This window comes from Haemorhous mexicanus, chromosome 1 (assembly GCF_027477595.1).
Source record: "Haemorhous mexicanus isolate bHaeMex1 chromosome 1, bHaeMex1.pri, whole genome shotgun sequence".
Lineage (NCBI taxonomy): Eukaryota > Metazoa > Chordata > Aves > Passeriformes > Fringillidae > Haemorhous > Haemorhous mexicanus.
In genome coordinates this window covers 135468086-135493048 of record NC_082341.1, presented here as the reverse complement: position 1 = coordinate 135493048, position 24963 = coordinate 135468086, and the positions used below count along the sequence as shown (strand labels likewise).

At 43.8% G+C, this 24963-nt stretch overlaps 1 protein-coding gene across 1 annotated transcript in view; it reads right to left on the bottom strand.

The window, feature by feature from the left end:
- Positions 1–24495, bottom strand: part of SDC2 (syndecan 2) — a 59904-nt gene extending 35409 nt beyond the window's left edge. The window contains exon 1 of the mRNA XM_059864211.1: positions 24317–24495. Within this exon, the coding sequence (XP_059720194.1) occupies positions 24317–24376 (60 nt within the window). The 5' untranslated portion in view covers positions 24377–24495. The remainder of the gene's footprint in view (positions 1–24316) is intronic.
- Between the last annotated feature and the right edge of the window lie 468 nt (positions 24496–24963).

The following is a 24963-nucleotide window of genomic DNA, read 5'->3' as shown; positions in this document are numbered from 1 at the left end:
GGATACAAAACCAAATAAGTTTAGGAAAACATTAACCTTAATTATACTGTGAAAATCCATAGCTGGTAAAAGAACCATCCACATCTAATACCAGCTTATTATGTGCCTTAAGTAAAATGGAGTACCTAGCTCAAGAGAACCCCTGCTTAAAAATTAAACATAAATAAACTGAAGCACAATAAGCCTCCACATTTAAAAGGCAGCGCTCTTAAGAACAGTCATGAAACAACAGTTGTACTACAGCATATCATTCAAGATTATGTTTAGAAAGAGATGCCATTAGAGGAACAAATTTATTAGAAGAGAATGCAGCAATTCCTGCCAAGCTGCTTGATAGAAACCAGGCACCTATATAACCTAATCTGAACAACTTCCCATTACCAATACCACTTCCTAAAAGGAAGGCATTAAGGTTGAAGGGCTCTCACAGCAGCTACCACGATTCACTACACAAAGCAATCTAGCAGAATTCCTTTTCTAAAAAGTAAAATGGTCATCCTGAGATGTCTTTCCAAATCAGAATTATTTAATGCTTCTTAACAGAGAAGGACTTGTAGCATACTATAGAATTTGCAAGTAATTTAGTTGTTTACTTTTTACAGGCACTCAAATGGGACTTGTTATCCAGCCCTCCTCCTTCTACCTTAGCTCTTGGTCATGCTGAAGGCAACAGTGCTGTCACTTATGGTTTAGATAAAGAGACCTCAGTGTTCACTCAGGGCTGTGGCAAGAAATACTCTTGACACAGCGTGGATCTGTATTTTTATCTCTTTGCAATCTCATTGAAGACTACAGCTCTTTTACACAGTTGAAGGTATCAAGTTCTAGCAAGGAGGCTGTAACACTGAGCTCTCAGTACTCACCTCTCTTGAAACTCAGATTACCAGGAAAAAAATGCTCCCCTCTTATTAGCCTTTTATAATGAAATAGCTATTCATAGATTCCTGAAATACCTGCAATTCTTTTCATTCACTAGGAAGAAACTCATATAAAGCTTAATGGATTGCAGAAACATTATACACTAACAAAGGCAAGATGCTTCAAGAAACAGGAGGAATGCCCATTCAGCATTGCACAACACTAAAAAACTTACAGAAACAAGCAATGTTAAAAAAGGTATATCTTATAAAAAAGTTCCCACAAAACATATGTGGGTGGGAGATACAGAAACAGAAAACTGATTTATAATACATACACTTTCTAAAATTTAATAGTTTGAATTATTGGAAGAGAATGAAAAAATAGGAGACAATGGTAAAATACTGTTGTTTCCATATACACCAGTAATAAACTATAAATTATACCTTCCTTGTCAAGTTCTTCAAAAGGCCAGTAAGGCAGAGTGAGGTGACATGCTAACAGAAATTCCACACTACAGATTACACTGTGCTCTCAAACTCACACAACACTTTTTTTTTGAGGTGTATTCCCACGGCATAATTGAGGGGAGAGAGGTCCAAAACTGAAGCTTCACTTGGAAAAGGCAAGGTGGATAAACTTCCTCTGCCTGTTTTGCTTTTCTCAGCATTATTAAAGCAGGTGTCACAAACTCTGAAGGACAAATAGTGGTCATACCCTCAGCTGGCACCAGCTAAGTCCCAACACCAATAGAGTTTGGAGACCTGCTTCCCCAAGAGTCACACCAGAAGCATGGCTACAGGAATTCCTCAAATAAAGCAGATTTGCCAAAACCAAAAATCATTTTGCCACATAGTCCACACCAGTTACTTCTACTCCACAGACACCACCCTCCCTGCATTGCTGGCAAGGCAGCCTCAGGAGCAGCCCAGCCCTCCATTGCCAAGGACAGACTCACCCATAGGAGCAGCAGGCATGGCAGTGAGAAAAGCAAGGAAGGAAAGGATTTACTAGGGCAGGTGAAATAAAGGGATAATTCTCCAGTATAGCTTCTCTTCAATAGAGCACCTCAAATTTTACAGTAGCGAAAGCAACCCAGTAGCAAAGATGAATGATAAAGAGGTTGAGCAACTGCAAAAACAAAATATGATGAATCAAACAGTGACTGCAGAAAGGCAGCATTTCATCACTAATACACCCCAAGAGGATAAATCATGGTGAAAGTCCTATTACATGAAAATTCAGCCACCTGGGAATTCAAACAGTTAGCAGCCAGATCTTTTTTTAATCACACTCATCTGTCATCAGGTCTAACAGCAGAGAGGGAAGGATTTGACAAAGCCAAATCCTCTGAAACAGAGCTGAAGTGACTGCAGGCTTCAGTCAGTTCTGCACTTCTATGTGTGTGTATGTATGTGCCTACAAATCCTGCCAGCTCCCCAGGCCAGGGGCAAAACATCCGGCTCCAGAGGAACACGTGCATGAGTGCAGCTTCAAGCAAACTCTTGACTCCAATAAACTAGAACTCATCTGTGCCTGATCTACATGGGACAAGGGACCAAAGCTTCTCTGGCAGGAAACAGGAGAACCAGGAACATCAACAACTTCCAGGGACAGTGAGTATGTAAAAGCAGAAGTAGGGTCTCAGTTCCTGTGTCACATGTGACACAGATGAGGAGGACCCAACACTGCTGAGGTTCACGTGCTCCAGTACCTACAGCTGGTGTGAGCTGGCCAGATCAATGCTAGACCAAAGTCTGCAGCTGCAGATTCCCAGATGCCACAGTGAGACTCCAGCCCTTGCAAACATGCACTGATCTTGCCCTCAAGAGTACCTATAAGCAACAGCAAGGCTCTGGCCATCCAAAAGCCTGGGCTTCAGCCAGGCCTGTGCAGCAGCACCAGAGACAGGGGAGAGCCCATGGGTTTATCCCTACACAGCTCAGTAATTTGAGTTTGGGGCAGGGGTGAGGATCTGCAAAGAGAGAAGAGCAGACAATTGTCAGTTACCAAGTAAGAAAAGCATGACTGCTTTACAAATACTTAGCTAGGAGAGCTTGGAATGGAAAGCATTACTTAACTGAAAGGAGCACATGACACATGTTTTAATTCAGTCACACATAGGAATGGCAAGTTAACAGAGTTACACAGGCAATCACAACCACTGGTTTCCTTCATGAGAAGCACAGAAGGAACATCCTTTCTTCCACTGAAGATTTGTTAAGACTCACAGACTTCTGTCATTTTGATTTCCCCTCTCAAGGGCTCACCAAAGTAAATGAGCCATTTGTACAGCACTTTCTTCTGGAGTTACTCATCTTTTCCACTGAGATAATTCCATGTTTGTCCACAGTGATCTGCATCCCCCATCTCAGCTGCATTCCTAACTTTTATTGCCAAACACAGCACGTCAACTGCCTTCAGTATACAAAATTTACTTTTGATAGGAAGTAACAGTTCCTAGGACAAACTTCCAAGCAGCCAGTTGCCTGTTCTCTGCATTTTTCAGCTCCTCCTGTTCAGCCTGCTCCTCTCAACACAACACTGTGACTTCACCTTACTTCTATCTTTTCACTGACACAACACTGAATAAAGCAACCAGTGCAGTGCTGGTCTAAGTGTTCACACTATTCCATACTTATATTGAATTTTGTACCATTCCCTCTTCCCTCCAGAGCACTAAAATTGCTTATGTTATTTTTAAAGTTCATAAATAAACTAAGCAGCAGACAACAGCACGTTCTGGCCTGTCTTGATCAATCCAAACCTGTGAAAACACTTTGTGCAGCAATAGAGCCAACAAACCCTCCAAGGAACATATCTGGTCAATTCTGGCCCTGTACCTTGCTATCACTTCTGGATTTTGCACCTGCAACTCTGAACTTGGACCTTTATCAGATGTCTACACTCATGTCTCACTTTATGAACAACAAGGAGTCCCACCAGGGATTCCATCTGGGCTTGCTCAATGTGCTTAACTTAGAGCATGTGCTTAAGTCAGGGACTGCATCTGATTTTTTAAAATTTTTAATTCATGCTGAAATAAACTGCTCTGAAAATACAAGTTCTCTTTATTTTTTCTTTTATTTACTTATTTACAACTCCAAAATACTTTAGGACACCATACAAGTAAGTGCTGGCACTTTAAACTCCTAAGATCTTTTTATTTAGCATCATCAACAATTGAACAGTCCAAAAAATGAGATACATGCAAGAGAAACAAAAGAATAACATCTGGGATCCATCTAACCTGAACATCACCGTCAGCCTCTCCAGGCAGTACCTACTGCACACATCCAACATGAGGCCCAGCAGGACCCCACCTGTCCCAATACAAACGCCATCATAGTTACACAAAGTTTTATTTAAAGGTCAACAACCATCAGAAGCTGAAGAGATACAAGCGTGGTGATGGACCAACCAGTATTTAGTATTGTGCAACCAAAAGACTTTTTTTCAGCAGTATCTAGTCATAAGCAGAGACTGGGATTTTCCTAAACCCCAGCATAATAAAGACCATCATCCAGCAGAGCAAAGCTTGTGCACTAACAGATGTGGACTCCTGCACAAGGAATCACTGCCATTTCAACTTCTCTCCCTTAATGTCTGAAATCCTCAAGCATCCTAATTTATCTTGGCTTCTGTTACTGATACCACATGGCCAAGCCACGGCCCCTGGGCCCACAGGCAGCACTTATCCCACATGGCCATCACATGCCAATGGCAGGGCCACCCAGACCCCCTGGCATGGGAGGAGGAAAGGCTCAGGGACCATGGGGCACTGGGGGGCTCCCAGCCCCATGCCCAGCTCACCTGCTCCTCTGCAAGAACACAGCTGGCAGCAGAACCATGAGCCTCCAAGCCACCCCAGCCCTCCTCTACCTCTGCAGAGGTGACAAGGGGGCTTGGGGCATGATCCCCAGGAGAAGCTGCTGGCAAGGCTCAGGCAAGAGGTCTGTCCACCCCACTGTGGGCACTAGGGACTAGGGATATACTTGGGAAATCAGAATGGTCACAATTCTCTGAATGCACTTTTGGCAGTTCAAGCATCAACCTTATTTGGGGGTTAATTTCATTCAGCCATAGCCATGAAACAGTCAATACTTGTTTGCATCTATCAAAGTTATCAGTAGATACTGAGCATGATCAAAGCACCTTCCTTCCACATATATATGAACTTCTGCTAAATCTACATCCTGTGGGCACACAGAGATATAGCTACAGAAAATGGCTTGGAAGAAAAGTGAAGAGAGCTGCGAGCATGTAAGGAATTTTTTTTAAGAATCACTTTGGTGAAGCCTATTTAAAATAAATCTCTTTTGAAAGGCATTATAATGAAGTTCTGCGTGCTTGTCACCATGCACTTTTACAGGACATACTTCAGAGCATTTCCTTTCTTTGCTGAGATGCCACCTAAAGTTCTATCTTTTTCTGTCACGCCATATTTATTTTTGTTGCTCAATGTTTAGTCCTCTATAAATCAAAGTAGAGAAATAGATGTGCATGTATTTATTATCAAAACAAGTAATAGGTCAGTTATCTTTGTCATGCTTTCACTCTAAGAAAAACACCATTCCATACGCTGCTTCCTACCTGAGGTTATTCCATCCTTCAGTATCTCTAAGGAAAAGAAGCTCCAGCCTTTTTTTTCCCTTTTCCCCTCTGGAATAAGATTTCCAATTCCTACAACACAAACTTCACAGAACTCAATGGCATTTGCTCAGGTACAACCAACAGTAAAAGCAATACTAAGTATCCCACTGGAAATTAGAAAATGCTCCAGTAAATTTTGCTCAGAAGCAGACAAAGTGAAAGATGCTATTAACAAGAGCTACTTTATGCTGCACCGCTCTAACAGTCAACACTGAGCACCATCCCAATTCTTCAATAATTAGACTGATGTGATGGAGGGGGAGAAACAAATACTGGTTTGTGGGAAAGAGAGAAGTAAAAAAGTCATCATATAACAGTATATAGCTTACAAAACTGCTTTTTCCTATACAGATTCAGAACATAATCAAGTTTTACACAGGCCGAACCAACACATTTTCATCCAGAGGATACCAGAAAGTTGAGGTTTATTCATTTCTACAACTCTTCTCTCTGCATTCAACCAAGACATCATCAGGTTAGGTGTCCCCATAACTTAACTGGCTGCAAGGTTGGCCTATAATTCCCCAAAAGCAGAGTTCCTGACCGACCAAGTGACCCTGCCAGGCTGCCCATTTCATCCTAAGGGCACTTTTCTCACCATGCACAAGACGAAGAGTCTGGGAACAGGCACTCCACCACAAGTACCACAGCCCCAGTGCTGCTGTTCACCCACAGCATGCTCAAGAAGGAACCACTGAGTTTGGTGCATTGCATGAATGCCTGCAAGCTACCAAATGAATTATGCATTTTGGATAGCACTGGTTTCTATTTTTGTGGTGCTGAGATGGCCATGTGCAGCTGGAGGTCTGGACTCTATTTTTTTCCCGAGCAGAAGACTTAAAATACTTCAAGTTTGCTGCCTGAGGGTGGGAAAGCAGTTTATGCTATAAAACAAGAACCTTCTCACATTGTTATGAGAGGTTCTAATTTAATGTAACTGGGGTACAATTTTAAGCAGGTGGTTTGGTTTAAATATTAACTCTGGTGGTACATAAGACTTTATTCAAAGGGTAAGTTCAGCTGCAAAGTGACTGTCACAGTTTACAAACCAAGTGTAACGCAGCAGAGAACTGCCTTGTAATTAGGTGTTGTTATTGAGTAAGAAATTATATAGATTTATTAGAAGGTTGATTGGTATAATAATGTTTTATATTTAGAATTAGGCCCTTGAAAGTTACTTTTAATCCTCAAAGTTTCATATGCTGTGGTTTCTTAAAAAAAAAAAAAAAAAAACCCTCACACAGAACACACTGAAAATGAAATTATTAAAATAAGAAGCATTGACTTTTTTATATAGTAAAAGTATATAACTGAATTCACCTCCATAATCCAGACAGATCATGCTGATGCATGGAAATCCCTGAACTGCTGGGCAACAGGAACTGTACATTTGAAAAAGTAAAGTCCCTACCTTGTTTTGACTCCTAAAGGCAAGTCTGCAGCAAACTGCCATTTAATGCATAAGCAAAATACCACTTACCAATCATTTCTTTTCAAAAGACCCAGCAACACATCCCAAGCTGTTGTTTGAGGCTAGATTGCTATGCCTTTGCTGATCATGGTAAAATCAATTCAAATTTTGGGGCTGATCTTTTGCTTTGTTTGTACCTAGTCTATTGTTTTTTTAAGAAACAAGCCAATACAATTCTGGGCAACTCCTTTCGGTTCCCCTTTGTTCTGCCTTATAAATGGAGTTTTGCCTTTGCCATCCAACAGCCATAATGCATACATAAAAATTACTGTTTACCTGTCCTGAAAAAAATCCTGCCTGCTCCAGCCTGAACTTTGTATGCATTTACATATTCTGGATGTTCTGGATAATGGTATCAGTAGAACACCCAGCCATCCTCTGACACTAAAGCTGAACAGCAATCCCAAATAGAGTAATGCTTCACTTCAGTACTGCTTTCCTACTTCCCTCTCCGCAAAGACTCTCTGGTCCTAAAAAGACACCTGTCAATTATGGATGCTTAAGCTTCAGAGATGAATCTACTGACATTTAAAAACAGATTTTAAAAAGAAAAATGTGTTTGGAAACTCAGCTGTGTGACATGCATAATATTCACCTAAATCATTAATAAAAGCCACAGAATTGCTTGAGTAGATGATCCATTTCAACCCTCCCGGAGAAACAAACAAATTTGTATCTCTAAAAGGATTTGTCTTGGAGAACTAGCCCGTTTCTGAGTGCTGGGAAGTGCCAGATACCCACATCTCCATCCAGACCCACTGACAAGCACTGAAAAAGGACATTCCAACAGCAGGCAAAAAGCAGCAGGTGGGAAATACATTGCCTCATGTAGATCTGGGCAGGGAGGGCAGGAAGAGAGATGCCTTCCCAGCTAAGCAGCCTCCTGGAGAACCTCATTTATCAGGCATGAATGACTGATACTTAGCAGCTAATAAATATTTATTAGGTAAGAGCTAAGTAAGTTTTAATATCTAATTTAAAATATTAGCTAATTTTCACCAAGTAAGTAAGAATTTATAACCATATGCACTGTAATGCATAGACTTTGACTTGGTTAATTCATATGCTGAAAGCCCTGAATAACATAGATTTTCAAAGATAAAACTGATAAGATACAGGTAGTGTACTTCCTACATGTGCATAACAAAGTAATAACTGATTTGCTGTTGCTACAGAAAGAGCTAGAAATTCCTTAGATTATGCTTAAGTATTGCCATGACAGCCGTATCAGTTCAGATGTTAAATACCACAACAGGTATTTGTGGTTTTTTCCCACCCAAGCAGTCGGCTCCAACTTACCAGTCTGTCCCATTTCTTCTCCTAGTGAAGGTGGTCCTCTGCTTTCACAAGAGCTACACAAGAACATCCTCACTTCCCTGGGTCATCTTCTGAAGTCCCACAAACAAATCCACCACTCCCATCTCTCCCACAACATGCAACCCTCTCATGCTTCCCTGAAGAAGGAAGAGTTGGAGGTGGTGAGCAGCTCAGAGCCTGGTGAGAAGTCACCTCTTTAACCTTCTGGCACATGTAGTGGGAATGACAATGCCATGTCCCCACTCACTTTCCATCAGTGCTTCACTTGGCTCTTGGACAGAGTAGAGTGAGGAAATGACTGCAGTCACATCCTCCATGCAACAAAAACAAACAAACAAGCAAACAAACAAACAAACAAAAAAACCCCCACAAAAGTAGAAGGAATCAGAAGTTACAGTACATAGATATTCTTCAAGGTTTTCCCTTCTTTTCAGGGAAAGCTGCCTCTCTCCTATCTACAGTTGCAGCCACTTTCAAAACATGCACAATCTTCTGGAAGGGCATTAATTAACAATTGTGAGCAGTCACAGAATGGTTTTCAGCATGTAAAGTCACACTGAGGCTCTTATCTTTCCCTGTGTCTCTGCACCTGACTTTCTCAGTGCCCTCTGTACACACAAGAGACCAGCAGCAGTAACACAGCATTACACAATCTCCTCTAAAAAATCTTCAGCAGAGTTTGACACTTTTTATTAGTTTAGGGAAGATCTCTCCACATTGGAAATACAGACACCCAAACCAGCTCTGCTAGCAGGAGTCAGTTGAGAGGTGAAGGTGAACAGAAGTTGATACCTTTTTCTCACAGAAAGTGCTGAGATACCACTGCTGGAGTTCCAGGCTACTTCACCCCTAACCTATGCTAACTTTACTAGAATCCAGCGTATTTATTTATTGTGCATCAATCCAGCCATTATCATAGAATTAAAAAGTAATTTGAAATTAAGGAAATATGGAGGAAAAATACTTGGATTTGATATCTGTGGTATTTCCAAGACTGCCTGGAATTGCAATCACAGTGAGGAGGGTATGACATAGTAACTACATATTTACTTGTTTGACCATGATGCTGCCAAGAGACACACTGTCCTTTTGGAAAATGTCATCCATTTCACAACTTTCCCAAAAACACACTTTCTTATGCTTTTGTGAACACCCTAGCATACAAACCCAAGCATCAAAAATACAAGAAAACTAAGAGTCACATACTGCCAAGTTTCTTAATCACAGGCTTCTTTTCTTAGTATTAGAAAAAAAATTAATCCCGCTCTGCTTGGCATGCCAGTGTATTATTTTAAATAAGTAGAAGGGCTGAAAGAAAGTCTCCCTTCATTTCCCAAACCCCAAGAGAAAATGGAGGAGTTATTTCCAGAGCATGTACTCAATGACCATCCAGTGAAGCCTATTCATTTTGGTCAGTCATCATAAGTCTGCACCACACCGAATGAACACACTGCCTTCTTCTGATGCATCTAACATTGCCGGGAGAGGATTAAAAATAATTAAGGGGGAAAAAAACCCCAGCCTTAAAAATCTTATTAAAACAACTCTGTAATTTCCTTGGTTTGTTCCTCCTCCATTGGAAGATGTCTCCTCAGGCAGTAAGTCAGCCTTGCAGTTTCAGATTCTGCTAATATTTTTTTTTTTTAAACAAAAAAAAAAAATCTCAAGAATTTGGACAATAGGAACATATGGGGTCTCTGCTGCACAAGAAGGGATTTGGCACACCCCAGCCATCCTCCTGCAAATGTTAAATAGTTCCCCAGGAAAGCCTGGATGCATCACCCAGTCTTCTGCTGATGGGGAATTTGCTATGGGGTGCCTTGTGCTCCAGATCTTCTATGAGCAAAAATTATGAGGTACCAAACTTGTTTGTCAGATCTTCATGCTCTCTCACTACTGTGCAGCTTCTCCACTTCAAAATTAATGTCTTCAAGAGTCTCTGCAGAGCATAGGCTTCATTCAAGTTAGGTGTGACTGAGAAAAGGTAAAAGGATAAACTAGGTGCTTTGAAACAGCTGAGGAGCTGAAACCCAGAAAACACTAAGTTCATGCTCTGCCAATAACTTAACTCTCATCCCTTTTCTTTGCCCTGACTGGAGTATCAGCACCGCTCAGTACATACTCTAAACTCTGGAAACATTTCATGTAACTGACCACAAATGAAGTAACACAGATGTGCTCTTCCGTAAGCTGGAGGCTCTTTGGCCAGGGGAAGGTGGGTTTTCAGTCACACTGGCAGTGCAGAGGACCAGGAGGGCTGCATGGAGGGAGCAAGGAAGGAGTCTCCTGCAAACTCCGCAGCTGGAGGCTGCCCAGCTTCCTCCCCGTTACAGCCAGCTATTAAAATATACTCAGTGAAACTCCTAGTGCACTTTTTCAGACCTGTGTGAATCAAGTTTGACTCAGATGATTTTCTCAGAGTCCTTTACTCCTTCTTCTTGCCTTTCCCCACCTGAGAGGGGATGTGGCAGTTGAAAGTTACAGCTAAAGCTATGCTTTCTGTACAATGCAGCTCAGCAATTAGAAGATTATTCTTGGCTTTACCCCCTGCAATTTTTAATCTCTTACTCCTGCTGTCTCTACAGATTCAGGCTTGCCAGTTCAACCTCCCTTCTTCTCACGCAGACCCTTCCTCAGGTGCCAGAGAAAGGGTCCCTCTGCCTCAAAGGAAACCACAGCTTACAGCCCTCTGATTGCTCTTGGAATAAGCCTCTGGCAGGCCAAACACCAATTCTTTTTGAAGGCGTGAATATTAAGGAAAGGCTTTGTACCAGATGATCATTCCCAAAACTTTACTCAAAGTTCCACAATAAAGCCCAGGACCAGCATATTCTAATAGTCTTATTTATCCCATTCTTTCACATAAACTTCTTCTCTACACAGGCCTGTCCTTCATTACCGGAAATAAACTGCACCCAAACCTCAGCAAGGTATTTTTGTTGGGGTTTTTTTTTGGTTTTGTTTTTTTTTTTTTTTTTTTTTCTGTGGTTGACACCCGCATGAGTTTTTCTTTAAAATAAAACAAACTGGTATTATTCAAAGGGACGTAAAAAAAAAGCTTAGAGAGGACTCTCTTAGCCTGCTCCTAAAACAAGGCTTCTCCTGTACAGCCCATCAAGGCTATTTCAAGAAGCACCTCCCATTTTTCACCCCTGAGTATGTCAAAGTGAGTCAGCTTAAGAAGCCAAAGAAAGAAATGGTTACTTAAGAGCAAGCGCAAATACCTTGAAGGGGTGGGAGGGAGACAGGGTTGGGTTAACAGGTTGCTCACCGAAGGGTATGGAGAGGTGTGCATCCACACAGCAGCTGCTGAGCCACAGATAATCCCAGCCCTCCCTGTGCCAAGCTCAGCATCTCCAGAGGGAGCACAAGCACCCGGGGAGAAACCACTTCCCTCCCTGCACTGCAGGCCTTGAGTATGGTCATTAGCTCATGCACACGTTTGCACTCTTGGGGTAGCAACACTCAACATTTTCCCCTCTGGTATCCATGGAGAGAGATTAGCACTCCGGTATTTCATTAGCCAGGAGTGCTAAGTAATCCACCAACTTGTGGAAAGAGTAAAAACACTGAGGTTAATGTATTTGGTGAGACTCTGTTGAATGGCTGGGGTATTTTGTTTCAGTATAGCATAAGGAAAGCATCTGTCACCTTGATTCTAGTGCCCTCGGTAATCCGACACTTCAGCTAGTCCCAACTTCAGACGGCTCCCCCTCCATTTGAGTGAACACAGTTACTGATCACTTAAACAGACAAATGGCCATTTGCACAAAATAAGTTTTGAAGTGAGGCTGTAGATCAGAGGAGGAGCAATTTGCACCCATCATTGCCATCCTTCCGCAGTCAGAAGGGAGAACACGGAAGTCTTCCAAGAAAATCCAAAGAACAGAGAGAAATGCCAAGCTGCAACATTTGGCTCCACACACTCACTTTCCAAAAAGCAAAGGGGATGAGGGAGGCAGTGCTCAAATGATCCATGTCTGCTTAAACGCTTGGTCTGCGTGCTCCAGTGCTGCCGAACGGACACAGCTGATGAGTCAAAGATGGAATTAGCATCCTTGATACAGCAACTCTTTTCCAGCCCAAACCAGTCACCTCCAGGCTTCTCCTTTAATTAAGGTCTGGCCAAGACATGTCAGCAGTCCAGCATCCCCTTCCTGCCAACAGCTCTGCCAATACTTTGGTCACTCACAACCAACTCCTCCCCTCTCCCTCTTTTTCACTGCTGTGAGCTGAGTGAGCAGAAGGATTCCTGAGAGTGGGCAAAGGCTCAGAGCCAGCCCAGATTTTCATCTACCTTTTCTTCTGCTCTTGGATCTTGTACTTGCAACATGAGACTGAAGAGCAGTGCCAATGCTAACAGTTACCTTTTGTGTCTGATAGCACAAAAGCAGCAGGAGGAAAAGAAAAAATCAGTCCAATGAGGTTGGAAGCACAAGAGATTGCAAAGAAAAAGAGCAAATAAATAACTTAAGGTATAAATTACAATTAAGTGCACTACAGTTACCATGTACTGTGCAGTATTGTTCAGAAATATCACCAGCATAAGTTAAAACACCCCACACTGAACAAAAAGCAATACTTCTGGTAGGAAACTGGTAGTCTTACACCACCACTGTGGTGATAATGGCATGAGAAATTGTACAAGTGACAGGTCAGGCAGAATTTAAAAGCCTTCAGTTTGTGTTGCTCTGTTAGTTTTTATCTTCTCATAGAAACAGTCTACACCAATACAGACAATAACACAGAGCACTGCCCATCCCTGCAGTATACTATATTTTGCCACTGTTGAAAAATAAACTTGTTTTCTTCCCATTTTCTTTTGAAGACAAAAGTCCATTAAAACATGTCTTACATCTGCTTTGATTTATTCAGAGGAAAGTCAAAGCACTTATGCTTTATGCTTTAACTGATAAATCTACATAGCTACATGGACAATGACTTATAATTTAATGATTTATTTCCCTTGAAAAGAAAGCAAACTTTTATTTATAAGCTGCTTTACATTTTAGAGGTTTTCACTAAAATAGAAGTTCAGCATAATATGAAGCCTTTACTCACAGGTACAGAGCCAGCACTGAACTTCAATTAATCACAAAAAATAAAAAATTAATCCAGCAAATAAAAAGAAGTCTTAAGGAAAGCTAACTGACAACTGCAAAACACAGGAGGACATGTCTCTGATAAACTGAATGTCTTTTCTGTTAAGCTGAGCACTATATTTACCACCTGGCCTGCAAGGGCTGCTTTTATTCAAAAGCTCTGCAGTAAAATATATGCATATGTAGAGGATGAAGACTTTATCATTGAAACCTTCTGCAAGAAATTAGGGGAATGAGAAAGACTCACACACTTCTGCAGCAAAATTAGGTCAGGACGCCTTTGAACAGCTCCATTTGAAGGCAGTGCCATTCTTCAGATCAAATACTTTTTAGTGCATTAGACCCAACGGCTTAAGAGATGAACTTCTATACTGCTGATAATTATTACTGGTATTATGCATTGCTGCTTCCCTCTCCACCTGTGGATAATTATAAATAGCCTAGATTTTCCAGTCCCTGACATATGCCACTTGGTTAATAGCACTTCCAAAACCTATCCTTTGTAACCACAGGTCACACATTCCAAATATGACAACCACGTAACTCCACAGAGATTGCTAAATCATGACTTGCCCCACACATGCTCTTATCTAAATGCTCCCTGAATACGGAGAGATGGCTAAATGGCATTAGCATCACAGTAATTAATGATGTGAAGCTCTAAAGTGCCAAGCTGGTGATTCAAATGCAAACCTGCCTCTGCCCTCCTGTGCCTAGGTACAGCCCTGGACTGTGCAACCAGGGAACGTCACTGCCAATGCCTCCATCACCTCCTCATGGGGCAGGTGCTCTCCTCCATGCCAGCTCTTGCTCTTGATGGCCTTCAGGGCTATCTGCAAATAAAACACAGTCCAGTAGCCAAGCTGGGAGGGAAAAGGCCACGGAAATGTCCCCATATATATAAAGCAGTTGATGATACACCTCTTCCCTGCTCAGCTTTACTGTTCACATTCTGAGGAATAGACAGTAGAGCCCACCAGACCCATATCCAGTCATGTTTGTGTAAATGTTCATTTAAAAAAAAGTCGATAAGTAATCTACAACAATGCCCAAACCTCAAAACTATTTCATTGCGTCATTCAAAATTTTAAGTCTTTGAAAATTCAGACTTTTCCTCAGGTTTTTTAAGCTCTTAAAATTCACAGCTGAATTCACTCTAGCAAGCTTGGTCCTTGGGAGGGTTGTTAAGATACACCAAAACATCCTACTTCAGTTTCCAACTGCTCCTTGTTTTGCTCTCCTGTTAGGTGACACTACTAATTGTACAGCTGCTACAGCTAGCTGCCAGAGACTGCTCTAAGGAGGTTTTCCAATTAGATTAGCTGAATTGAATAATGAGAGAGAGAGAGAGAGAGAGAGAGAGAGAGAGAGAGAGAGAGATTAGCTTTTGCTGTGCATCTCTAGGAAGCCATAGAGAAATCCCCAAAAAAATTCTTGCTAATCCTCCCCTAGGACCCCTCATCTCTGATCACAAATACAAAAATGCATGTGAGCAACTTTACTGTGAGGGAACTGTGCCAGCTCTGACTGTCTGTACAGCAAGGGATGTCATGACCAGGAATCCTACCTACTTTTTTTTGAGAACGACAGTGTCTGCCAGAAGTTCTCCCCAGTCCTCATCAGGTTCCTCAAGTTAAATACATTTACCCATGTACACCAGAGGAGGCAAGCCTCAGATGTTAGGTGAAACAACAAGAAATGGCAAAGAATCACAGAGAATCTTACCTGTACATTATAGAACCACGACATTTCCTTCTCTAAAGTAAGGGGTTTTTTGTCATAACCTAAGGCTTCCAAATTCTTTCAGTGCAGATAGAGAACGTCAGAGGAAAAAACTCAAAAATTGAATACTGACTGGCACAATGAAGTTAGTAGCATCATAAAATATTCAGAAACACAGAAGACTTCTTTAAATCACAGACAACATTAATGGTTCTCAAAAAAAGTATAAGAAAATCTACATCACTATTAAGTTTATGCCACCAGGCAGAAGACCAATTCAAGGTGTCCACCAGAAGAGACCAACATAAAGATGCCAAGTCACCAGCTTTTAGTTAAATTGGAGAGAGATGGTCAAGCAACATTAGTGAAAGCACAAAACCCAAACCAGCCAAGGGCAGAATAAGCTTTTCAAGCTGTGAATTACCATAAGATCAAAAACAAAAGAAAATAAAGGTATTTTCCGTTTTCTAATGCCCTACAGTTGCGAAACAGACAAGAAGTGGCACTTTCATGGCAGCAACACTATTAAGAGTACTGTCACAAACCATTTTGAATCAAATGCTCACAAGTTCCCTCCATCAGGGAGAGCCAATGGCATGGGCACACAACTGCCTCTCCACCACAGCAGAAAGGCTATTTATTACTGAGCCCGAGCCCCACCAAAGGCAGAGATCCCCCTAGCAAACAGAGCCCTGCTCCTCAACAGGGCATGGCTGGCTGGGCTAAACAGCACCAGAGAAAAACATCTGCAATAGGCAGTATGACTGGAGACAATGAGCCAACTCATCTTCAAGGCCCTGCCTCCTCCGGCACCTGCAGACTTTAGGGATGTAAGTCTGTTTTTACCAGGTGACAAGGGAACCTACTTTCCCCTCCCTCAAACACTGCACAATGACCATCAAGCAATACTGAGATGTCAAAACATTATCCAAACACCAGTCATGACTCTTCCTTATTTAAGACTGTGAAACAATGCATCTTTTCATAGTCAGTTATCAGACTTGTTCCTTCTTCCAACACCTTCACAGCACTCCTCTCCTCTGCACACCAACGGATGCTCTGTGCTGCAGGAAGGGCCACAGAAGAGCAAAACCCATCTCATGGTTTGCCAGAGGGCTTGGTCACTGCCAAACTCTCCTGAAATTTCTGGAGACATCTGTCATGCTTCCATGCAGCAGACAGACACATCCACTGAAATATTGGTCAAAAGCCATAAAAAGGCAAATTCAATTGCAACACAGTTTCTGCTGAGCCAGGAGTCCATTCAGGTCACAGCAGCTCCAGTGGGACCTCAAAGCCTGGTCAGGTCGGGTACAGACCTATGCTAACCACTATTCCGGGTTTTTCTCCTTAGACCCAAATTTTTCCAACTCATTCACATTTTGCAGTGATTATCATGCCTATCCCCTTAGGCTTTGAGGGCAGAAAAAAGGCTGTGCTGCAGAATCAAACCAAAAGCACCAATGGGAGCTACTGAGGGTCAAATCATACACATGGGGGAAATTTATGAAACTGCTGTATTAAATTACAAGTGAAAAAGCAAGAAAAAAAAAAAAGAAAATAACACCTTTTGTTTAAGACTTTTCTTCCTGGTAAGTAAAGTCAGAGAGGCTGCCCCTTTCAAACCTTTCAAACTTATTCAGGCCAAGAAAATTAACATGATTTTGAGAGAAAATTCGTTCTGTTTATTTAACTGGGAAGCGTGTTATCTGGGGCATTTCTTGTCCTGACACTTGAAAGACACACACACAACAGAATAAAAAAAAAAAAAAAAATGTAAGATAGAGCTCCATATAGAATAAAGTTCTATATAAAACACATAAATGCACAAAGATTCAAAGACCTTTCAAGCTAGAGCTGCAACAGCTGGAGAGAGGTCAGTGCTGAATGCTCTGTGGAAGTCTTTGTGAACACATAATTTCAAAAGTACCCCATGAGGTTTCATTTCATGACATTTCAGATATATTGAAAAAAAAAATCAGCCTTCATGGACGAGAAATAATCAAAGAGCACATGTCTGGAAAATCATGAACAGCCTCACCAAAGAAAATAATTTAGAATATACATATGGCACTTGAACAACTTTTCCATCTATCTCCAGGACTAGCCATTTTTCTTGTTACACCATGGAGGATGTGATTCGTGAGTTGCAGATGCTACATATGCTTAAGCTACCAATTATTCTAAAGCATTAATCTTCTAACTTTGGATGCTGCCTCAGCAGTTCCTAAGAACTTTACACCTTCTCTCAATGACATTTACACAAGCCTGTAACTAACACAACCAAATTCCACACACACTGTTCATGGGTGCTCCTTCTCCTTGCTGGACAAACACTTTCCTTTGTGCTGGCACTGCCACCCCTCGCAAGTACCAAGTACCTCTGAGCTCCCAAATGGGATAGGATTCAGTCCACAGAGAGGACAGAAAATAAAGGTTTTTGCAATCTGCCTTCCACAAAAATCATCAGAATCTTGCTTCTCAGCAGCACTATCTTATGCACATCCTTGCTGTAGGAATTATACATTATTATTATTATTATGATTATTTATAGGACTAAGGCATACCTATTTTTATATATGCAATGTCACAAATTTATATTCAACGGAAGCTCAGTTTCTGGCTGTCCCAAAGATGGGGTATTTCCATTACTGTGAACTACCTTCACCTTTCCACTTTGCTTCCCTTGCAGGCTTTCATTTTGAATTATAAGAGCACCACTAATGTCGCACCTCAGTGACTACATATTAGGACATGGAACCACACTTGAAAAGGATTTGAATGGAAAAGCTTTGTGGATGCTTTCGCGTGGTAATCAGTTTAAGTGACATCCTGATTCTGGAATCTCCACATCCAGAGTGAGCACAAATAAACAACCTGGAAAAGGAAGAATCTGTCTCCTGGACATCGCTCATCTCCGCAGCCTGCAACATACACCATTTATTCAAACCCATTCCTAGCCTTCCCCTGCAGACCCCAGTCCAAAGAGCAAACAGGACTCAGCTCTTAAAGCCAAAAGATATCAAGTGGGTGGGGTTTGGCTGTGCCCTTCAGGTACTGTGTCCAGCCAGCTACTCCTGCAGATACTGAAGAATCAACACAGCTGGAATTAATACAGCTCAGCCAAGAGAAATAGGAAAGTTTGCTTCTACTTGTATAATTAATGGAAAGACATATGAGAAGAGATCCTGTTGAAGGTGGGAGAGGGAAGACCTGCTTAGGTTATTCATTAATGTGGCAGCAAGTATGATACATTTTTTTGTTCTCTATTGAAACATCCTTAGTCTTGAGGCTACACCTGTCATACACCCAACTGCTCCCCAGGAAGTACTTCATCTCCCAGGCTATATTACTTTAGCAGCACTCTTTCCTATAGTTCTGTGAGAGTCAATCCTCCCAGTCCACACAGAGAGTCACACTTCCGCAATACACTTCAAATAACAGGGATGGGTCACCTCACACCAGTCTCAAAGGTGACAAGTGACTCCATTAGTGTGGAAGCACCTCTAGAGAAAATTATGCATTATTATGGTTAATCAAACAGGAACAAAATATTCTGACAACATAATATTTAAATACACACAATATATTCTGGTTGTTAATCACAATGCTGGCCTCTGAACATTTTGATTCTGTGCCTGTGTATACCACAGGGTATTTGACCTTCTATAAGTCCCTTTGTCTCCTTACTATTAATAAAAGTACAATGTATTTATCTTCACCCTCACAACTCAAACACAGCCAAACAGGTTTTTATTTGAACTTCCCCAAATCAATTCACCTTGGGAACAAAACAATTTAGCTTAGAAGGGAGATTTCTGAAGACGTTGTTTATATATAAACTAAAAATAGTGATTTAAGATGGAGCAGACAAGCTCAGGCTTTAGTTAAGCACAGCTTATATACACTACACTCTAATAGCCTATCTATGGACAAGGCCAATTTCTGCAGATTCATCACCACCCTATTAGTCATTATTTCACTTTAAATGAAACTCCTGCTTGAGACATCAACAAAAATCATTTTCTCAGCGCAAATGCACTTGTTGCAAATGGCTGTTAAATGCTACATATTCTCCCACTGCAATCAGTATTCCAGTACTTCTGAGGATTACACATATTCTGTTTTTCTGCCTAAATATCCAGTATGCTTTTGAAAGCATCCCCCAGGGCTGAGCTAATCAAGAAAACAACATACATACAGAGAACTGTCATTATTAGAGGGTCAAACACCAATGCAGTCTGTACTCCAGAGCTTGGAAATTATACTTCAGTGTGAGCAGGAGAAATAATGTTCCCAAATCACTGAATAGTGTCATGTAACCTATGAATAAATTACTAGTCTTGAAAAGATTATAGATAGCAATTTATTACCATCTTGTAAGCTTGAACTGAAGATAACCAAATAACAAGCTGTTCACAGAACAGCCTCCAGTAATTCTCTCATGCTTCCTACAACACTGACTGCAAAGTGACTTGAATGTGGACCAAATCACTTGCTTATGACTTGTGCATCCTCTCTCAAATGCAGCAGCACAGAGGGCATCTTTATGATTCAGATTCAAGCTTATATGAGGCCTCAAATAAGCTTGCCAATCTCAAACACAACATTTATGTTAAAAATCATAGTCTGTCAAATCTATTCAAAAGACAAAAAGAGCACTTCTCCACAACTAGACAAGAACTCTTTGTTCAGCCATTGAGCCTTACTAAAGCCTGAAATTCTTTGCAATAAGCAAGATGTTTAAATTGCTCAATGGCAAAACTCAATTTGGTGAGAAAATGTACTTAATAAATGCCATCCATATGCTCCTGCTTGACATTTTATAAAGACAACTCACCACAAAGAGCAGTGCAAATGGAGAACTCTGCAAATGACTGGCTCCTCTGCGGGCTCTTCTCCAAGCTCAGGAAGCCCTGCCAAAATGCCACGTTCCCCACCAAGGATGGCAGGCAGCTCTCCACCATCCACCCCTCCACTCCTGAGGCATTAGACCATGGCTGTGTGTTTGACACGTGACTTCTCATGCCTTGCACCTCTACTAGTCAAGGAATTAGCTCTTTACCTTGTCATCCTGAGATTACACCTAATTTAGGACTACAGAAATCTCCAAGCAAAATCCAGACTTACTCCACACTCTCCAGAGTCCACCATTTTTATTTCATGAGCTGCAATAACAGCCTCAAACCTACCACAGAGGTGTTATCTGCCCAAGAACCACAATCGCAGCACCCAACTTCAAACCCTAAGATATTTGTCCTGACTTGTTCCTGAAGATGATGCTCTCATCTACTTCTTTGATAAGGATCTAGGAAAAAATGCAGAGAAAACATCTCTGCACTTCAGGCCTCAATACTAAGTCAGTTCCAATGCAGACCTCAGGGATGAGATATTAAAAAGACGAACTTCAGTGTTTGATCTGGGGTCAAGATTCATCTCTTCTTTAATTTTTAAATGATAATCTAACCTGAGAGGGAAACCCATTTCCAGAAGGTGGCTTCTGAGAACATCCATCTAAGGGGTGACTCTAATACCCAAGACTGGTGGCAAATCCCAGAGCGCCCCAGAATTTCCGGTGCATGGCGGTGCAAGCAGCTGTTGGATGGCAGAACCCAGAAGTTCAGTCAGAGCAAGGGAAGCAAACATGGCAGATTCCAGGTGTTCCCAAAGCACAAAAAGCAGTGGATGAACATTTATTAATTCTACAGTGAGAAGAAAAGGTACATGTGAATTGGAGGTGGGTAGAAATAAATGAAGACTGAAAAGACTTCCTCCCTTCTTTGGAATTTACTTGACAAAGCAAATTTAACACACATACAAGAGACACACACAGCATATAAATCTAAATACCAGCTATCTCTTCAGCCCTTCTTTTCCTCTAATTACTATCTCTGAAGTCTAGCTGCCTTTTCCAAAAAAACATTCCTCCTCTCCAATACACTATCAATTTTCCAAATTCCAAAACCAAAGTGACCATTAGAAACAAATGTAGGGAAATTACAGCATCATGGTTCTCAAATACTAAATACTTCTGAAAAAATATACCAAATATCACCCTTTGTTCATCTTTCAATGATTATATTTATGCTGACAATTCAGGGGTCAGATGCTTACACAAGAAACCAAAAGACCACTCAGGTGATGCCCCAATGCTCTGTTTCACTGGAAGTCCCCAAATCCAGCCACACGTGCATGTACTGATGATGTGAAGCTGTCTCCAGACTCCAGAAGCTTTCTGGGGAGAGATGGACTCAACCTTCTGTGAGGAGAGCAGCACCATAACACTGCAGGATGCAGCACAACCTGCTAGCCAGCAAAGTTTCTCAGTGTGCACTTGGGCATGCAGAGAGGATGCGACTGTCAAACAAGCTCTGGAAAACCATTCGTCCCACTGCCGCAAACCAGAACGAAACGGAAAGGTTTATCAGCCTCTTCCGAATGGGAGCTGACAACTACATCTGGATACTTGGCACTGCTCTCTGGTGCTATTAAAATCAGAAAAAGCTGGCTCCCAGCATCATCAGGACTGGGCTCAGGGGCTCAGCCATTTAAAAGGTGCATCAGGCCTCTCACTCACAGTGTGTTCCTTTTCTTCCCAACAGTTTCATGTTACTGTCTTTCCCTCTCTTATAAGCAAACCAAGAAACTTTTAAGGTAGCTATAAAGCATATTTTTTGCCACTCAGCCAAGCCTGGGTGAATCCCCTATGTCCTTCCAGACCCACATAGGTTACCAGAACCCACTGTAACGTGATGTCTCACTGCACGCTGCGCTGACGGCAGCAAAGCACTCTGCAAGCCCCAGCTGCAATCCACCAGCTTTGGTGCGGCTAACACTTGCCACCGTGTGCAGGATGGCGCTAACAGGTTGGGCTCCCTCTCTCCATCTCCATCACAGCTCCGTCCTGAAGCAGCTGCTCCCCCGGGGGAGCTGGCATGGCACAGCAGAGCACAGCTGCGGTGCGACAGCCCACATCACGGCACACAAAGCAGGCACCCACCACCGACAAACCACTCCCGGCATCGTTCGGTGGCAGGTCTCACTTCCAGGGCATTCTTAACACAGTGCTAACACCTCCTTGGTCCACCCCAGTAAAAGTGTTGGCTGGTTATGCGGACCAAACACAGGGAACTCATTGCTTTAAGAAACAAAATCTGCTGCAGCTTCCCGCTCCTCTGCTCAGAACTATTGTGGATAATTTATGTGATCCGAAACAAGATTTTTACCGTACCGATTTTTAGCATTATCTAGTTTTTGCCTAGATAATGATAAATAGTAGAATCTAAAACCATGAAGAAATTTAGAGCTAACTCCATTTGACAGTGATATGGAGAGATAGGAGGGTTTTTTAAGCATCCATATAGAATTCTTCTTGTGACAAGGACAGACTTCTGCAGAGAACATAGATTTGGCATCTGTGTTCCCAGAGACTGGTCTACAAAATCCTATCTTAAGGGACTGCGAAGCTGCTGGCAGGCACAGTTAAAGGAGAAAGAAGGGAGGTGAAAGAAAAGGAGAAAGACTAGCCTCCTTTTACTTTTTCAGCCCCTCCACAACTTTCTGGCAGCAGTAAGGGCGCTGCAGCAGAGCCAGGCAGGCTCCCCCCACCTCGCTCTGCCCCCTGCCCCCTGAACCACACTGCACGGGATATGCCCCAACAACCCACCTCACACTGACACACTGAGTTCATCCTAAGGCAAAAACCCATCAAACTTAATACTCTGCTAATTACTGTGGCAGTTTAATAGCTACTCCACCATCAGAGAACTTCGTACCAACAGCATTTCTATAAAATTAAAGGATATTGTAGCTCATTAGCCAAGGGTGTTACTGCAGCACAGTTATACCTAGCGGAAACAAAGGTCAGCGTTCCACTCTACCCCTTTTTAATCAGTCTTTAAGAAAATGTTTTGCAATTGAACCCTTAGAAATCCCTAACGATGAGCCAGATTTTATGAAGGCTGTGACTTGGCTAATTTATACAACAGCTAGAGAACTTCAAAAGTTAACCCAAGCTAGTGACGTTATTTAGTTCAGTGAAGCGGCTCATTTTAATTGGATTAAATTGTCACGATTTTTCTTTTAATTTCATATTGAAACCTCAATTTATAATTTCCCAATATTTGCCCAAACACTGCATCAGTGTCATCTGCACACCCCTTCCCTCATGACTATCTCAGATCCACAGATGGCAAAGACCAAAACCCTCTGGCCGGTCCTCGCCGGCTCCTGCAACGACAGGGTGGGAGGTTCGCCGGAGAGAGGCTTTCCCAGAGGTACAAATCCCAGCAACAGAGCTAATTGTATTAAGCAGAGGGCCCGGTTAGCGAATACACTCGTGGCACGGCAAAAGTGTAAACAGCAGCATTATCCCGAGCACCTCGCGGCGAGCCCCTGGGGAAGGGCCGGCCGGGCGCGCAGCAGGCTGGGGCTCCGCGGAGCCGGGACCGGGGGCTGGCCGGGAGGCGCGCAGGGCGTTCTGTCTGAGGGCGCTGGGAGGTCCTGAGCCGCGCAGCCAGGGGTAGTTGATGCCTTTTTTCTCTTTTTAGCCACGGGCCGTGAGGAGTGGATTTTGTAAGGGACGCTCCCACCTCACCGCCCGCGAAGCCGGGGGAGACGGCGGTGTCCTCGGTCGGCCGCTCGGACACGGAGCGGCCCGGCGGCTCCCGGCGCTGCTCCGGGACGGGGCACAAGCCCCCGCTACCGGACCCAGCCCCGCGGCCCCTCGGGCGCCCCGTGGTCCCCGGGCACAAGCCCCTCCTGCGGAGAGGCAGGGAGAGAGGCACCGGGGGGGCTCCGGGGCCGGCTGGCGGCTGGGTCGTCGCGGCAAACTTCGGCCGAGGTTCGCTGGAGGGCGGCAGGGTGCTCCGCCGCGGCAGGGTGGTCCTGTCGGCTTCGTGGCGGTGTTTGGGGTTTTGTTTTTGGGCTTGGCTTTTTTTTTTTTCGGGGGGCGGGAGGTGTCTCTTTTCTTGGCGGGTGGGACGGAAAGGTGCCTGCCGTTTGCAGCCCGCTCAACTATCAACAGATGCCCCCCCGAGCCAGCCCAGCGCCCCGCGGACGGCGATGCCATGGGGCAAGGCTCGGGCTGCGCGCCCCGCGCTCGGCTGGCAGAACCCAGGCGGCCGCCCTCGTCCCGTCCCCTCCCGCGGGGTTGCCGCCGCCGCCGCCCCCTCCCCTCTGCCCCGGCACTCACCGGCTGCCCGGAGGCGCAGGCCACGAAGCTGACGGTGAGCACCAGCCACACGCCCCGCATTATTCCCGCGGAGCCGGCGCGGCGGCCGCCGGGGGCCGGGCACAAAAGAGAAACCGGGGGCCGGCAGCGCTCGGCAGCGCCCGAGGGGCGCGGGGCAGGGCCGGTGGCGCCCCGGATCCGGCCCGCCGCGCTCCTGCCGCTGGGCTCCGCGCTCCGCTCCGGCGCTGCCCAGCGGGCCCGGTGCTCGCAGCGCTGGGGCGCGCGGGCTGCAGGCTGCGCGCTGCCGGCTCCGCCGCCCTCCCTCCGCCCCGAGTGCGCGGCGGCGGCGCCGCGGCTCCCAGTTAAACCCCGCAGAAATTCCTGCAGGATTACAACACAGATTGGCAGCTCCCCCAGCCAGTGGAAAGAAGCAGCGCGCCGCCACCGCCGGCTCTCGCCCCTCGCAAATTCAAGCAACTTTCCCCCCCCGCCTACTCCTCCGCCCTCGTCTCCCCTTTCTCGTCCTCCCCCCCAGTGGAAAACATGAGCAGCGCCGCGGACCGACTGGACCGACTGAGAGAAGACTGGCCCCGTATAAAACCGGGGACGTGGAAAGGCTCCCCCTTCGCAAGAGAAATCCGGCCGCGGCCGCGTGTTGTTAGCGCTGT